Source organism: Rhinolophus hipposideros (genome assembly GCF_964194185.1).
Source record: "Rhinolophus hipposideros genome assembly, chromosome: 11".
Classification (NCBI taxonomy): domain Eukaryota; kingdom Metazoa; phylum Chordata; class Mammalia; order Chiroptera; family Rhinolophidae; genus Rhinolophus; species Rhinolophus hipposideros.
The window spans coordinates 155,594-174,000 of record NC_138057.1 but is presented as its reverse complement, the minus strand read 5'-3'; the positions used below and the strand labels follow the sequence as shown (position 1 = coordinate 174,000).

General features: G+C 40.6%; 1 protein-coding gene and 1 pseudogene across 3 annotated transcripts in view; one reads left to right on the top strand and one right to left on the bottom strand.

The window, feature by feature from the left end:
* The window catches only part of MFSD14B (major facilitator superfamily domain containing 14B), a 99,368-nt gene extending 83,322 nt beyond the window's left edge, over positions 1 to 16,046 (bottom strand). Inside the window, exon 1 of one of the 2 annotated variants that reach the window (XM_081067018.1) lies at positions 15,620 to 16,046. In XM_081067018.1, the coding sequence (XP_080923144.1) occupies positions 15,620 to 15,715 (96 nt within the window). In that variant the 5' untranslated portion in view covers positions 15,716 to 16,046. The remainder of the gene's footprint in view (positions 1 to 15,619) is intronic. The other variant, XM_081067019.1, reaches the window with a different exon arrangement.
* LOC308504909 lies at positions 4,738 to 5,385 on the top strand (annotated as a pseudogene). The gene has a single exon. The product of its transcript is annotated as an uncharacterized misc_RNA (transcript).
* Positions 16,047 to 18,407: the final 2,361 nt, after the last annotated feature.

Sequence of the window (18,407 nt, the reverse complement as noted above, 5' to 3'; positions counted from 1 at the left end):
CACCCACCTAGGGCTGCACTGCCAGGGGCACTTTCAACACCAAGTCAACCAGTCTTGCCTGCGTACCTAAGGAGGCTCCTTCAATGCCTGGGCCTTATGGGCAGCCGCAGGTGGCAGCAGACATAGGGGGCCCTGGGCCTTTTGCTAAGCTGCCCCAGGCACAATATTGGTGGCCTCACTTCACAGCAAGGCCACCCACACATGCCTACAAGTCCAGCAAAGGCAGCAACCAACCACATATACCATGTTTCCCTGAAAATAAGACCTAACCGGAAAATAAGCCCTAGCATGATTTTTCAGGATGACATTCCCTGAATATAGGCCCTAGTGCGTCTTTTGGAGCAAAATTGAATATAAGACCTGGTCTTATTTTCGGGGAAACATGGTAGCAGCATAGCTCCTATCAGGTAATTCTGGGCCAGTCACAGGCAAGGCTAAAACAGGCTTGCAAGGGAGCCCCTCCCAAGAGACACCAGAGACAACATGCCCAGAGGCCGGCTTTACACCACACCACAGCACTACCTGGTTAGCCCCACAAACAGCACACACAAAGGGTGAACTCAACAGGTACAACAGCCAGCATGAGCTAATCCCACTCGGAGGGCTCAGCTCCCACACAGCAGCTTGTAGTCAATCCTCAGTCAGCCTGGGAGTCAATCCCACCAATGTGCCAAAAACAATCTAGGCTCAACTACAATAGGAGAATACACACAACACAACAAGATACACTCCTGAAACACACGCACAAAAGACCAGATAGATGGTGCCACTGGACCACACAGGACACATAGTACATAAGGCCACCCAACAGAGACTGAGAGATAGATATAGGATAACTACCTAATACATAGAAGCAAACACAAAGCAGCAGCCCAAATGAGAAAACAAAGAAACATGTCCCAAACAAAAGAACAGGAGAAAATTCCAGAAATAAAACTAATTGAAATGGAGGCAACTAACCTATCAGAGACAAGAGTCTAAAACACTGATCGTAAGAATGCTTAAGGAGTTCAATGAGAATTTGAACAAAGAGATAGCAAGCATAAAGGGCATAGAAACCATAAAAAAAAACCCAGTCATAAATAACGAATACAATAACTGAAATAAAGACTACACTAGAGGTGTCTCTTTGATAAGAGCACTAATCTCATTTATGAGGGCTCCACCCTCATCACCTAAGCACCCCCAAAGACCTCACCTCCTAACCCCATCACATTAGGTATTAGGGTTTCAACATATAAATTTCAGGGGGAGAGACACAAACATTTAGACCATACCAAAAGCTTTACACTTTTTTTGGAAAAATTTGAACACCACAGTTCAAATATGTATTTAGTCTTGTCTACATAATTGGAGTATATGCTCTTCTAGAGAATGATGGGGACTTACCTCACTCCGTCCAAAGGACCTTGTACATATGAATGTTAATAAACATGTATTAAACTCCAAAAAACCCATAAAAAACCACATACTAGAAGGAATCACCAGCAGATTAGATGAAGCAGAGGATCGAATCAGCGATTTAGAAGACAAGGTAGCAGAATACACCCAATTGAAATAAAAATAAAATAAAATAAAAGCCAATGAATACAGCTGAAGGGAACTTTGGGACATCATGTATAATAATACTTGCATCACAGGGGTACCAGAAGGAGAAGAAAAGGAGCAAGGGCTTGAGAACCAATTTGAACAAATAATGACTGAAAAACTTCCCTAACCTGGTGAAGGAAATTGGCATACAAGCAAGCCCAGGAAGTGTAGAGTCACAAACAACATGAACCCACACAGGCCCACACCAAGACACAACACAGTCAAAATGACAAACGTTAAGACAAAGAGATAATCCTAAAAGTTGCAAGAGAAAGACATCTAGTTACTCAAAAGGGAGCTCCCATAAGACTATCAGCAGATTTCTCAACAGAAACTTTGTAGGCCAGAGGGAGTGGCAGGAGATATTCAAAGTGATGGAAAATAAGGGCCTAGAATCAAGACAACTCTACCCAGCAAGGCTATTGTTTAAAATTGAAGGAGCGATAGGAGCTTCCCAGACGAGAAAAAGCTGAAGGAATTCATTACCACCAAGCCAGTGTTACAAGAAATGTTAAAAGGATTTCTTTAAGCAGAGGAAGAGAAAAAAAACAACCAAACAAAATTAAAAATATGATTAATAAAATGTCAATAACTATGTAACTATCAATAATCATTTTAAATGTAAATGGATTAAATGCTCCAATAAAAAGACATAGGGTAGCTGAGTGGACAAGAAAACAAGACCCATGCATATGCTGTCTACAAGACACCCATCTCAGATCAAAAGACACACACAGACTGAAAATAAAGGGATGGAAAAAGGTATTTCACAAAAATGCAAACAAGAAAAAATCTGGGATAGCAATACTTACATCTGACAAAAAAAAAGACTTTAAAACGAAGACTATAATAAGGGACAAAGGACATTACATAATAACAAAGGGATCAATCAAACAAGAGGACATAACTCTAGTAAACATCTATGAACTGAACATAGGAGTACCTAAATGTCAAACAAATATTGACCAACATAAAGAGAGAGATCAACAGTAAAACAATCATAGTAGAGCTTTAACACCCCACCACACCAATGTACAGATCTTCCAGATAGAAAATCAACATGGAAACAGAGGCCTTAAATGACGACACTAGACCAGACGTAATTAATTGGTATTTTCAGAGCATTTCACCTCAAAGTAGCAGAACATAAATTCTTTTCAAGTGAACATAGAATATTTTCCAAGATAGACCACATGTTAGGCCACAAAACAAGTCTCAATAAATTTAGGAAGACTGAAATTACATCAAGTGTCTTCTCTAACCACGATCGTATGAAACTAGAAATCAATTACAAGAAATGACTGAAAAAACACACAGACACGTGGAGACTAAATAACATGCTACAAATTAATGAGTGAGTCAACAACGAGATCAAGGAAGAAATAAAGATACCGTGAGACAAATGAAAATGAAAACACAGGACTTAAAATTTGTGGGACAGCAAAAGCAGTCCTAAGAGGGAAATTCATAGCAATGCAGGCCTAACGAAACACACAAAAACTCCAATCAACAGTTTATCTTTACATCTAACTGGGAAAAGAACAGCAAACAAAGCCCAAAGAGAATACAAGGAATGAAATAACAAAGATTGCAGCAGAAATAAATCAAACAGAGACTAAAAAAGCAATACTAAAGATCAATGAAACCAAGAGCTGTTTTTCTTGAAAAGATAAACAAAATTAACAAACCTTTAACCAGACTCAAGAAAACAAGAGAGAGGACCCAAATAAATAAAATCAGAAATGAAAGAGGAGAAGTGACAACTGACACCACAGAAACACAAAAAGTTTTAAGAAAATACTATGAGCAGCTACACACCAACAAATTGAACAATGTGGAAGAAATGGACAAATTCCTAGAAGCATACTATCTTCCAAAGATTAATCAAGAAGAAACAGAAAATCTGAACAGACTGATTACTACCAACAAAATTGAATCAGTAATCAATAAGCTCCGAACAAACAAAAGTCCTGGACCAGATGGCTTCACAGGTGAATATTACCAAACATTCAAAAAAGAATTAACACCTATTCTCCTGAAACTATTCCAAAACACCCAGGAGGAGGTAAGGCTCCCAAACTCATTTTATGAGGCCACCATTACCCTGATTCCAAAACCAGACAAACACATTACAAAAAAAGAAAATTATAGGCTGATATTCCTGATAAACATAGATGCAAAAATCCTCAACAAAATATTAGCAAACCAAATTCAGCAATAGAATTAAAAGATCATACATCACAATCAAGTGGGATTCATTCCTGGTATGCAAGGTTAGTTCATATCTGCAAATCAATTAATGTGATACATCACATAAACAAAATGAAAAATAAAAGTCATATAATCATATCACTAAATGCAGAAAAAGCATTTGACAAAATCCAGCATCCATTTATGATAAAAACTCTCAGCATAGCTGGAATAGAGGGAATATATCTCAACATAATAAAAGTCATATATGACCAACCCACACCTAATATTATACTCAATGGGGAAAAGCTAAAAGCATTCCTCTTAAGATCAGGAATAAGACAAAGGTGCCTACTTTCATCACTTTTATTCAACATAGTACTGAAGTTCTAGCCACAGCAATCAGACAACAAAAAGAAATAAAAGACATCCAAATTACAAAGGAAGAATAACATTGTCATTATTTCAGATGACATACTATATACATGGAGAACCCCAAAGATTCCATCAAAAAGTTATTACAACTGATAAATGAATTTAGTAAAGTAGCAGGATACAAAACTAATATTCAAAAATTGGTTGCATTTTTATGCACCAACAATGAACTATCAAAAAGAAAAATTAAGAAAACAATCCAATTTACAATTGCACCAAAAAAAAAAAAATACTTAGGAATAAATTTAACCAAGGAAGCGAAAGACCTGTATTCAGAAAATTATCATACATTGAAGAGAGAAATTAAAGAAGATACAAATAACCTCCGCTGCCATCGGACCAAAGAAGATACAAACAACCTCCGCTGCCGTCGGACCCTGAGCCATCTGCAAGCTCCTAACTATTGCTCCAGGTTCTTTCGGGTCTGCGTGTCTGTTGTTCTCAGTACTCGGCTAGCCTAGAAAAGGAGGAGGAAGCTATCCAGAAATCCCGCAGGACAGGAAAAGGAGGGGATATCTAAACATGGAAAACTTCTGCAATTAAAATGAAGCAGCGCCTGAGAAGCAAGTAAAGATGGAAAACCAAGAAGAGCCACAGGATGAGGGAAAGCTAGTAGCAGCTCGCACTCTGGAAGATAAGGAGAAGTCAGAAAATGAGGAAAAGAGAAAACAAGGGAAAAAGAGAAAAAGAAAACAAGGGAAAGACAGAAGATGAGGAAATACTTAAAGATAAAGAAAAGCCAGAGGAGGGAAAGACAAAAGAAGAGGGAAAGTCAGAGAACGAGGAAAAACCAAAAGAAGGAGGAAAACCAGAGAATGAGGGAAAGCCAAAAGAAGGAAAACGAGCCACGGAACCAAAGACTGCAGGAAAGTGCCCAGCTGGGGATGATGTACCCAGAAAAACCAAAAGAAAAGCCAACAGGGGCTGGCGCAGTGCCTCAAGGAATACAAAGAGGACACTCATGATATGCATTTGAGCAATGAGGAGATAAGAGAATTTGACAAGATGGCTAGGGTAGAGGTTGAGGTGAAGAAAACCAGACAGAAATTGGGGAGGTTTATGCAGTTGCAAAAAAGTTTACAGGACCCCTTCCACTCGAGGGGCCCAAGGAAACTCAGGGGTTGGCTGCAGGCCCCACAAAGGGGCTTTGAAGACATTCTTTTTGTGTAGTGTTCCGGCAGGCATTTGCCAGGCCCTGGGCTTTAACCTTTTGCTAATACTGTGCTTTAGGTGTCACTCTCATTATCCAGCTGCAGCCCTCTGTTACAGTAGCAGATTTTCATCCGTTGCATGGAAAAATGTCTATGGTGCATTGTAAAATTAAAAAATTTGCAGAACCATAAAAAAAGATAGAAACATATATCACACTCATGAATAAGAATATATTTAAAATGTCCACACTACCCAAAGGAATCTATAGATTCAATGCAATCCCTATCAAAATACCAATGGCATTTTTCACAGAACTAGAACAAATACTTCTAAAATTTATATGGAACCATAAAAGACCTAAACTAAATAGTCATGGCAATCCTGAAAAAGAAGAACCAAGCTGGAGGTATCATACCACCTGATATCAAATTATACTACAAGGCCATAGTAATCAAAACACCGTAATATTAGCATAAAAACAGACACATAGATCAATGGAACAAAATAGAGAGCCCAGAAATAAATCCATCCCTGTATGGTCATTATTTAATCTACGACAAAGGAAGCAAGAATTTACACTGGGAAAAGGCAGTCTATTCAATAAATGGTGCTGAGAAAACTGGACAGATACACGCAAAAAAATAAAAATAAAACTGACCATCCTCTTACACCATATATAAAAATAAACTTAAAATGGTTTAAACTTAAATGTAAGTCCAGAAACCACAAAACTAGAAGAAAATATAGGAAGTAAATTCTCAGACATTACTTTTAGTAATATTTTTACTGATATATATCCTTGATCAAGAGAGACAAAAACAAACAAACAAACAAGTGGGACAACCTCAAACTACAGTTTTTCACAGCAAAGATAAAATTCAACAAAACAAAAAGACATTCTACTGAATGGGAGAAGATATTTGCCAATGATACATGTGATAAGGAGCTAATATCCAAAATTAATAATAAACAACACCGATAAAACAATCCAATTTACAAAATGGGCAGAGGACCTGAACAGACATTTCTCCAAAGAGGACATACAGATGACCAATAAACATATGAAACGATACTCAACATCACTAATCATCACAGAAATGCAAATAAAAACCACAATGAGATACCACCTCAATCCTGTCAAAATGGCTATCAATAAAACAACAAACAAATGTTGGCAAGGATGTGGAGAAAAGGGAAGCCTCATGCACTGTTTGCAGGATTGCAAATTGGTGCAGCCACTATGGAAAACAGTATGGAGGGTCTTCAAAAAATTAAAAATAGAACTACATTATGACCCTGCAATTCCAGTCCTGGGTATTTATCCAAAGAAACCCAAAATGCTAATTCAAAATAATATATGCACCCCTATGTTTACTGTAGTGCTATTCACAATAGCCAAGATATAGAAACAACCCAAATGCCCATCAATAGATGATTGGATAAAGAAATTGTGGTACATTTCCTCTGGCTGAGCAGCCCGAAGCCGGCACTAGTGGCGGCTGGCCTTGGTTCGTGACTTGGCCTCTCAAAGCGCTTCCAAGCACAGCACGGGCAGCAGCCACCTGCAGATTTCTTTGTGGCTCCTGCTGGGTGGCCCTGGGTGGGACACCGGCTGTGGTTGAACTTGATCTACAGTGGATCCCCTCAAAGGTGGTCCTGGGGTTGGCTCCCCCAGGGGCCAGCGTCAAAACAAACTGGAGCATCACCCAGCCACCTCCTAGAATGACACACCCAAGGGGTGGATTAGGCAGATACGAGTCCTGCTGCGGCAGATCCCGCTCCATAGGATCAGCCCCTGCACCACAAGGGTCAGTCCCTCCTATTGATGAGCAATTATCACCAAGGCTCAACTACAAGAGGGCACACACAACCCACACAATGGACATACCTGGATTGTGTGGCTCAGGGGACCAGAAAGACTGCACCACTGAACCCCTCAGCACACTTACTTCATAAGGCCACTCTACCATGACCGGAAGACATAGCAGCCCTACCTAATACATAGAAACAAACACAGGGAGGCAGCCAAAATGGGGAGAGAAAGAAACACGTCCCAAATAAAAGAACAAAACAAAGCTCCAGAAAAAGAACTCAGTGAAATGGAGATAAGCAGACACAGAGTTCCAAACACTGGTTATAAGGAATGGTCAGTGACCTCAGGGAGAACTTTAACAGAGATATAGGAAGCATAAAAATGGAGATGGAAACCATGAAAAAGAACCCGTCAAAAATAAATATACAATAATGGAAATGAAGAATAAATTACAAGGAATCAGAAGTAGATTAGATGAAGCAGTGGATTCAACCAGTGATGTAAAAGATAAGGTAGCAGAAAACACCCAACCAGAACAGCAAAAAGAAAAAAAGAATCCAAAAAAATTGAGGAGAGTTTAAGGGGCCTCTGGGACAATATCAAGCGTGCCAATGTTCACATTATAGGAGGACCAGAAGGAGAAAAGAGAGAGCAAGGAATTGAAAACCTATTTGAAGAAATAATGACAGAAAACTTCCCTAACCTGGTGAAAGAAATAGACATTCAAGCCCAGGAAGCACATAGAGCCCCAAACAAGATAAACCCCAAGAGGCCAACACCAAGACACATCACAATTAAAATGCCAAAGGTTAAAGACAAAGAGAGAATCTTAAAAGCAGCAAGAAGAAAGCAGTTAGTTACCTACGAGGGAGCCCCCATAAGACTGTCAGCTGATTTCTCAACAGAAACTTTGCAGGCAAGAAGGGAGTGGCAGGAAATATTCCAAGTGATGAAAAGCAACGACACACAACGAAGATTACTCTACCCAGCAAAGCTATCATTTAGAATTGAAGGACAGATAAGGAGCTCCCCAGACAAGAAAAAGCTGAAGGAGTTCAACACCACCAAAACAGTATTACAAGGACTCTTAGAGGGACTTCTTTAAGACGGGCAGGGGTTAAGGATGGGTGAAAGGGGAAGGGATTAAGAAGTACAAATTGGTTGTTACACAATAGTCATGGGGATGTAGGGTACAGTATAAGGAATACAGTCAATGATATTGTAGTAACTATGTATGGTGTCAGATGGGTACTAGATCTATCAGGGTGATAGTTGGAAAAGGGATTTGGGGCAGGGTGTAAAAGGTGAAGGCATTAAGAAATACAAATTGGTAGTTAATACAGTATGGGGAATATAATCAACAATGTTGTAAAGATCATGTAAGGTGCCAGATGGGCACTGGACTTATCAAGCACTTCACAGACTATGTAGATGCCTGACCAATATGCTACATACTTGAAGCTGAAGTAGAATAATATTGAATGCCATCTATAACTAAATACATATATATATATGGCCACGAGAGGTGGAGTACAATATAGGGAAGATAGTCAATGGTATTGTAACAGCTATATAAGATGTCAGAGGGGTAGTAACTTGGGGGGGTAATTATGAGGGGTTTAAATGTCTATTATGTTGTTTTGTATACCTGAAACTAATTAAAAAAAAAAGAAATTGTGTTACATTTATACAACGGAGTATTACTCTGCCATAAAAAGGAATGAAATCTTACCATTTGCAAAAATATGGATGGCCCTAGAAGATATAAAGTTAAGTGAAATAAGTCAGACTGAGAAAGACAAATACTGTATGATCTCATTTATATGTGGAATCTAAACAACAGAACAAACAAACAAACAAAACAGAAATAGACTACCTGTATTTGCCGGCGTATAAGACGATTTTTTGGCCCCGAAAAATATGCCTCCAAGTGGGGGGGGTCGTCTTATACGCCAGGTACACTTCAGATAGACTGCCCATAGTGCTTGCCCCGTGCCATAGTGGCCTCCTGATGCCCGCCCACTTCATTCCACATACCGTTCAGGCATCAACAGCGCTGCTGGGTGTATGCTCGGCTGTTATGCGATTTTGCTGTTATGCGATTTTACCACACTCGCAAAATCGCACACAGCCGAGCATACACCCAGTATGATAGTGCAAAATCGCGAATCGCGATACCATACTGGGTGTATGGTCGGCTGTGTGCGATTTTGCGAGTGTGGTAAATTCGGGTTACCGTATATTTCTTTACATATGCATTGAAGATTCGCGATTTTGCGCTATCATGGTGCCTGTTAGAATGTTGAAGAGCTCGCACTTGCGCACTAGTGAGGTCCCAGGGAGATGCTGATGCAAGGGTGGACCAGACTGCTATAGTGACAGGGCGGGCAAACAGGGAGCAGGGACCAATCAAATCAGGCTTTGTATACAGCCAACAGCCAACCACAATACTGCACCATTGTACAGTACAGCATAGAAAATGTCGACCAGTCAAACCCCTATCATCCCTATCATGGCACCAGCCAAAAGAAAGAAGTATGATGCAAATTTTAAACTGAAAGTTATTTGGTGTGTGGAAGGTGTGCGGAAGAGGGGGTAGTCTTATACGGCGAGTATATAACAAACTCTGTATTTTGAGTGGAAATGTTAGGGGGTCGTCTTATAGGCCCAGTCGTCTTATACGCCGGCAAATACGGTAATAGAGAACGGATGGTTGCTAGATGGAACAGCGGTTGGGGCGAATGGGTGAGAAAGGTGAAGGGAATAGGAAGCATAAATTGGTAGTCACAAAATAGTCACAGGGAAGTGAAGTACAGAATGTGGGAGATAGTCAATAATGTTGCAAAAGCTATGTATGGTGTCAGATGGGTACTAGATTTATGGGGGAGGGAATCACTTCATAAATTATATAAATCCTAACCACTGCACTGTACACCTACAATTAATATAAAATAATATTGAATGCTACTATACACACATGGTTACGGGATGTAAAGATGTAAAGTACAGCATAGGGAACATAGTCAATGGTATTGTAATAGATATATACGATGTCAGAAGGGCAATAGATTGGGGAGGCGGTTATCACTTTGTGAGGAGTGTAAATGTCTAATCATTATGTTGTTTTGTACACCTGAAACTAATAAAAAATAAAAATAAAAAGTTATAACTAAAAAAAATTGAAAGTAAAAGATACCTTTCAAAAACAAAAAAAAACCCACCTTGGATGAATATAATTTAATTAATTTGCCTAAGTCAAATGCTTAAGCTGGTATTTGACCTGCCTGAGTAACTGCCTAAGCTGGTATTCCTATTCCATCTAGAGAGTCACATACCTCCAGAGTGGGTGTTACTAACCACTGTATTACTTACATTGCCTTTGTTAGAGAGCCCCAATTTCTCAACAAATAGAATTAGCACAGATATGTTTCTGGCAGGTAGCCTGAACTGTAGCAACCTGAGTAAGAGGTAAAAGGAGTCAACTGTAGACAGTTCCTCGGGCAAAGCAAAGTGCAGACGTTTACTTACTCATCCATTCCTCTCCCCACACTAAGGAGACTGGCCTGGCTTGTGTGCACCTGGGCAAAAGGACAATCTCTACTAACCCCCGCAGCTGCTTTCTCAATCTGACCTGAAAAGTTCAGATGAATTAGAGCATATGGCTTTTGTCAATCAGGTCATCTGCTGTCAACTGGAAAAAGATAAAGTTGAAAGTTACCAGTTGTCCCACACATGATCCCAACAGTCAGTGACTTGCCAACATAGAAGCAAAAGACAGAGAGAGATTGTCACATACGTCAACTGAATAGAATTGAGAGTCCACAAATAAACTGATTATATCCAACTGATTTTTGGCAACAGCGCCAAATCTATTCAATGGGGAAAGAACAGTCTCATCAACAAATAGTGCTGAGACAACTGAATTTCTACATATAAAGAATAAATTTGGAACCCTACCTCACACCATATAAAAAAATTGACTCAAATGGATGAATGAGTTCAGCTAAGACAATAAAACAAACTCCTAGAAGAAAACACAGAAGTAAATCTTGGATTTAGTAATGGATTCTTACACATGACTCCAAAACTATCAGCAACAAAAGAAAAAATAGATATCGGGCTTCATCAAAATTACAAACTTTAAGTTGGACTTTATTATAATTTAAAACTTCTATGTATTAAAGGACACAATCAACAGAGTGAAAAGACAATCTGTGGAGAAAATATTTGTAAAGCATGTACCTGATAAGGAGCTAATATCCAAAATATATAAGGAACTTCTGCAACTCAACAACAAAAAATCCAAATAACCCAATTTAACAATGGGCAAAGGACTTGAATAGACATTTCTCCAAAGAGGATATACAAATGGCCAACACGCATATGAAAAACGCTCAACATCAGTAATTATTAGATGAATGCAAAATCAAAATCATGAGATATCACCTCACACCCATCAGGATGGCTACAATCCAAAACAAAAACATAACCAAAAATAAAACAACAGAAAATAACAAGGATGGTGAGGATGTGGAGAAATTAGAAGCCTTATGCACTGTTGGCGGGAATGTAAAATGGTGCAGACATTATAGGAAACAGAACGGTGGTTCCCGAAATAATTAAAAATAGAATTACCCAGTGATGCCACAATTCGATTTCTGGGTAGATATCCAAAAGAATTGAAAACAGGGTCTCAAAGACGTTATCTGTACACTTACGCCAGCAACATCGTTCACCATAGCCAAAAGACAGAAGCAACACAAGTGCTCATCAACAGATAAATGGAGGAAATGTGGCATATACATAAAATGAAATATTCAATCTTAAAGGAAGGAAATCCTGACGCATGCCACACATGCCTTCAACAGCCTTGAAGACAACATGTGTCAACAACAACAACCTCAAGGATATCATGTCTAAGTGAAATAAGCCAGTCACAAAAAGATAAAGTCTGTGATTTCACTTACATGAGTTATCTAGAGTAGTCAACCTCAGAAACTGAAAGCAGAACGGTGGTTACTAGAGTGGTAGTTATTAAGGATCGAGTAAATAGGGAGTAGCCGTTTAATAGATACAGTTTCAGTTTCACAAGATGAAAATGTTCTAGAGATTGGCTGTACGCAATGTAAATATACTTAATACTAATGAACTGTACACTTAGAATGGTTAAAATTGTAAATTATGTTACGTGTATAATATAACAATTAAAACTTTCTTAAATCAACTGTATTTACAAATATTGGCAACAATTGTGAATTTAAGTTTTCTTAAGAATTCACACTTACCTTACATTTACATTACATGTATAATAGAATCAAAAAATATGAAGTAGGGAATAATCGGACAGACGATGTGAAAGAACTGTATACTGAAAACTACAAAACACTGCTTAGAGGAATTAAAGAAGATCTAAAACTAATGGAGAGATGGAGAGACACCTTGTTCCTGGATAAGAAGACTTGACAGTGTTTTCAATTCTTCCCAAACTCACATTCAGTGTCAATACAACCCCAATGAACACACCAGCCGGCTTTTTTTTTTTTTTTGTAGAAACTGACAAGCTGATCCTATAATTCTAAAATGCAAAGGACCCAGAATAGCCAAAACAATTTTGAAAGAGAAGAACAAGAATAAGCCTTGTTTCAAGTCTTATTATGAACCTCCAGTAACAGAGATTGAGTGAGTGGCATTGATGCAAAGATAAACAAATAGATCAATGAAATATAATAGAGAATCCAGAAAAGACTGACACATATATGGATAACTGGATTTTGACAAAGCTACAAAAGAAATTCAGTGAATAGAAAAGATTTTTCAACAAATGATGCAACAATTGGTTATGTATATGCAAAAAAATAACTTCCATCCATATGTTGCATCACATAAAAAATTAATCTACACCTCCCTTTACCAGAAGGCAATAATCCCTTGGAGTAAATACTTGACTCCCTTTTGTTATTTAGGTTGATACATCTTTTTGACAATGTCTTTTTCAGGTCAATAACATCTCTGCCAAAAAGTTAGGAAAAACGTGTCAGCCAATTTCCTGTACATGGGCAGTCTTCCCCTAGATTAGTATCATCTAAAAACCTGAAACAATGAAATCAAGCTTTAAGGAAATTCCAACACATTAAAATGAAATCAAGTCCTAGGGACTGGAGAAAATAGCACCTGGAAGTGATACTACCCAGAAACTGCAAGCAGGAAAGATGCATAATCTGAGGGTACTGGCTTATGACGTGAACATACATGGTTAAAAAGCATTCACTACCTTCACAGCCACCACACATTCCAAATAGCACCAGTGACTGGACTCTGCCACCTGCCCATACTAGTCATCTCACTAAGTACAGCAAGCACCAAGAAAACTCATTTTCAGTATTCACTGTAGTTTATTAATACTGACTTTATGCACCTTCACAGACAAGGAAAGATTGGACAGGAAATCTACTTGTGCCCTAATTAGCATCAGGAGCCACAGAAGAAATCGGGAATAAATTGTCTAGGTTTCTTTGAGTAAACATCCCTTTAAAGTTCCTGCTTTAAACACATAAAATCAGCAATTTTAATTTTTCGGTTGGGTTCCAGTTCCAGTATAGATAAATGAATGGGAGAGAAGTGGTCACTTATACATTCTAACCAATCATTCTTGCCAAAAATATTGAGAAATAAGAACAATAACAGCTAATATTTATTGAGGACTTATTAGATGTTAGGTTTCAGTAACCCTCACAATCCTCTGAGGCAAACACTTATTAATTCAGGGAGAGATTATGTAACTTGCCCAAAGTTATACAGGTAATAATTGGTGGGAACTGGGATTCCAAGCATGCTCATCTAATCACTGTGCTATCACGCTTCAACCTACCAGGTTATTTTTCTATCCTGTAAGCCAAGGGGAGCCAATGAAAAAAATTAAGGACAGCAGTAATGATCATATTTACATGTTAGCTCACACTAATCTACACTGTGGAGGGCAGACCAATTGTGAGATAAGAAAGAGTCTCAAGAGACAGTAAAAAACTAGGTCAATAATGCTGAGGAACTGAACCACAGGAATGTAGAGAGAATAAAACCTTAACTGGTAAACTTAGCTAGACTGAGTAATGCACTGGATGTGGTAGATATGAGAAGGGATGAAGGAGGCTACCTTTCAGATTATCAGCTTGGGCCACTGATTATTGATTACTGTTTATCAATTCAAAGAAGACAGAAGGAGGAGCTGTCAGTTTGGTTTTGTTGGGATCGAAGTCTACCTTTTACCCAATCAGAAACAAAAGGAAAAGTTCAATTCTAAAGAATTTCCCTCCCCTCACCAACACAAACTTCCCATTTTCCAGAAATCTTATCTTTGAAATGAAGACCCCTAATGCTTTTGCAAAAATAAGGAGTCACTTGGGCAGGGAGGGGGCCTTCAACCTTACTAAACCTTCTTTTTACACATTAGGCATTGAGTGGCAAGGCTGTGTCAGTACCCTGCCTGATGCAGACCGGTTCTGGTAGAACCTGGATTATAAACCAGCTCTGCTGGCTCCTTCTACTTCACCTGTCCTCCCATTTCTACTAATGGGGACTCACTTCACCAAATACAATCATTTAGTATTCGTTAAAAGCAAATTTTGATGTCAGCTAAAAATATGAGGCCTACTGCATATATTTAATTTTCCTGAAATTTCTTTTTTTTTGAAAAAGTTTCCTTAGTGTTAGAGTTCCTATTCATTTCAACGTTTCTATATTTCCTGTTCTAAATCGACCAAAAATGAGGGTCTTTAAGAAATGACAACGAAGCTTAGCGTTCTACCATAAAAAAATTATAGCGCCACTGACAAAACCTGTTCTGCCGAACCGAGGCCAATTAAATTAGGGCTTTAGACGCCATCTGAATCTCACGTGAAACTGGAAAAAGAGACCGGCCTGAACATGCTCCTCAGCCGGGCCCTGGGATCGACAGCCTCCTCGGAAATCCTGTCCCGAGACCGCTTAGCAATGAGGAAGGAGTAGGGAGGCTCTACCCAGCCTCCACCAGCAACTTCCCTGTGGAGCGCCGAACGCCGGTTCTAAAGGCTTCCCACACATCTAAGTAGGTTTGGCCACAAATTGCACCACGAGAACGGCATCGACTGTCTCTTTCAGAAACAACTAAATTACTTACATTCACGGCCCCCTGTCTGGCGACAAGCAGCGCTAGGAAAGCCCAGTAGATGAATTCGGCTGGCTCACCCGGAAAAAGACGGGCTTTCCAAGAGCGGGAGCCTCTGCCCCCGAGCCGACGCGCACGGTCAGCGTCTTCCGCACCCCCCGGGCGCCAGAGTCCGGGCCCCAGAGTCCGGGCCCGGCAGCAAGGCGGCCTCGGATCCTGACAGCGACCCCGCCCAACCTCCCGACTCGAGACCTCGAGCTGCGCCGAGCAACACCGAGGCACCCCGCGCCCGCGCTCACCGAGCTGCCGCTCGCGGCCTGCGCGGCCCCGCGCTTCTCCGGCATGGCTCCCGCCTCGGGCTCTGATGCCGCCCTCACCTCCGGCTCGGCGCTCATGCCGCGGCCCTGCCCACGGCGGCTAGGGGCGCTCCGGGACGACCGCGGAGCGGCAGAAGCGGTGGCGGGGCTCGCGCCCTCATGAGCTCCGCGGCGGCCGGAGGGTCGGGCGGCCGAGGGTGGAACCGGGGAAGAGGCGAGAAGAGGAGAGAAGCTGTAGGGCCTGCCAGTCGCAGCTCCCCGCGATGTCAACGACGGCCTCCGGAGGTCTAGAGGGTGCACCTCGCACCGCAGCTCCCGCCTTAAGCTCCGCGTCGGAGACCGAAAGCAGCCAGCAGCGGCCTGCCCACCTCAGACCCCGCCTCCACGTCTGCTCGCCGGCGTGGCGTGCGAGCTCCGCAGCGCCGGAAGTACGTCATTTGCCAGGGACCAGCCCTGCTCTCTTTTCTGACACAGAATCGAGTCGGGCCAACCCGGAGTCTTAGATGTACGTGGGTTTGGTAGTGACGGCTCCTCTGGTTTTGATTTGTCGCCGAATTGCCAAACGAATGATTCCTGATGTCCCCATTAAGTCTATAGGTGGGCACGTTCTAACACGGAAAGAGAGCCTCCCTCTCCCGGTCTGGAATCCCGAACTGGGGAAGTGCCAACCACGATATTCTGCTCCTCTCCAAAATCTAAAGAGAAGCTGAAGGAGAGCTTAACTGGGCTGTGGGATGTGTGGAAACGGCAGCCTTAAGAAACACAGGTCTCTGTTCCAGTCCAGACCTACGTACCAACACGGTGAATGTGAATTGATTACTAAAAGTCACGGACCAATACTTACCTGGCAGGGGAGATACCATGATCACGAAGGTGGTTTTCCCAGGGCGAGGCTTATCCATTGCACTCCGGATGTGCTGACCCCTGCGATTTCGCCAAATGTGGGAAACTCGGCTGCATAATTTGTGGTAGTGGGGGACTGCGTTCGCGCTGTCCCCTAAATAATAAAAAAAATAAAAAAGTAAAAGTCACAGACCCTCGCCTGTAAATTGGGGACAGTAGCGTACTTTGGGTAAGGTGTCGTCTGGAAATCAGTGGTTCCATAAATATTGTTATGATTACTGGCCAGTAGGACCAGTGCGATGCCGTATCTTATTTTGCAGTTGGCCAATCCAACTTTCAAAAGGAAAGCGATTTGGTGAGTCACAAAGCTAGGGTAACAGGATCTGCTCCACAAATTTTGAGTTCAAATATAATCACAATATTTTTTTCCTATTAGATATTTGAACATTCAGTGTCTCCTTGAAGACCTTATATTTTCTTCCTTATTAAAAATAGCCAGGTGGACTTAATTCTCCGGAGAATGGAGTAAGTCGGATCAGTCCACTATTGATTTGCATCTTGTGTGATGTTGCAAACAGGTCGTGCACAATCGTAAAGATTTTTATGTGCTCTGCTATAGTGTATCCTCTGGGTAAGTCCCTCCCGGGCCCTGGGCTGGAATAACCTTGGTGTTTTAGTAAGCTCACGCTGCCATAACAAAATACCATAGAGTAAGTGGCTTAAACAACAGAAATTAATTTCTTACAGTTCTGGAGGCTAGAACTCTGAGCTCAGGGAGCCAGCAGGTTGCGTTCTAATGAGAGCTTTCTTCCTGGCGTGCAGATGATCACCTCACTGTATCCTCACATCAGAGAAGGTGAGAATAAATTCTCTGGTGTCTCTTCTCATAAGGGCACTAATCTTATCATGAGGACCCCTGCCCTCATGACCTCATCTAAACCTAATTACCCCCCAAAGACCCCATCTCCAGATTTCATCACACTGGGGTTAGGGCTTCAACATAGAATTTTGGGAAGACACAATTCAGCCCATAGCACTTGGTGTACAGTTATACCTTAACTTACACTCACTGTTCAGACATTGCTTCCCAAACTACATTGATGTCCAAAATTGGCTTTTCCTGAAAGAATGCAGATGTTCTTTTCTTGAACTCAGGTAATCTACCTAGATTGCTCCTTATTTGGGGGACTTCACTGCGACTAGGCGTTGACTGCAGACTCTTTAGTCTTCACTATGAAGACTGACAAGATTTTAAAAGTCACCAGCCTTGAATCGAGAGTAGGAAATTCCCCCCACAATATCTCAGACAGCTTCCCCCTATCCTCTACTTAAATATAGACAGAGTACAGAATATGTTAAAGATACCCAATCCATTTATGGGTAGCTGTCATTTTGGGGGAATTATGTCCTTTAATTGAGCCAAAGACTGCCTACCTCTTTCAGCCATGCTTTGATTCTGGTTCTGCTGTCTATACCTATACAAAAATATCTAATTTCACTTGCTTAAAATGCAAAGATGAACCTCTCATCTTTTCCAGTTATCCTTCAAATACATTTTGTGAAAATCCCAGTTAAAATGCATTAAAAAAATACAACATTGTAAATATTTGATGATGGCATTGTGAGGTCTGGGCCCTTGATCTTGATAGTCATAGAAGTAACTTTTAAGAGATAAACTGTTTATTGTATTATGTTGATAGTTGTACCAAAGGAATTAAGTAGATCATTATCCTTATCTTCTAATTAAGCCGGTACTAATCAAGATTGTAGACCCAGGATTCCATGTAATTAATTCATCATCCTCGGCTGTAGAAAAGTAATGGCACTTAATGAAAGATATGTGTGTACCTTGTTTCATACTGGAGTGTTTTAGCTATCCCCATCATTTGAATTCATATTATTAATAAAAAGATCCTCCTCAGGATGT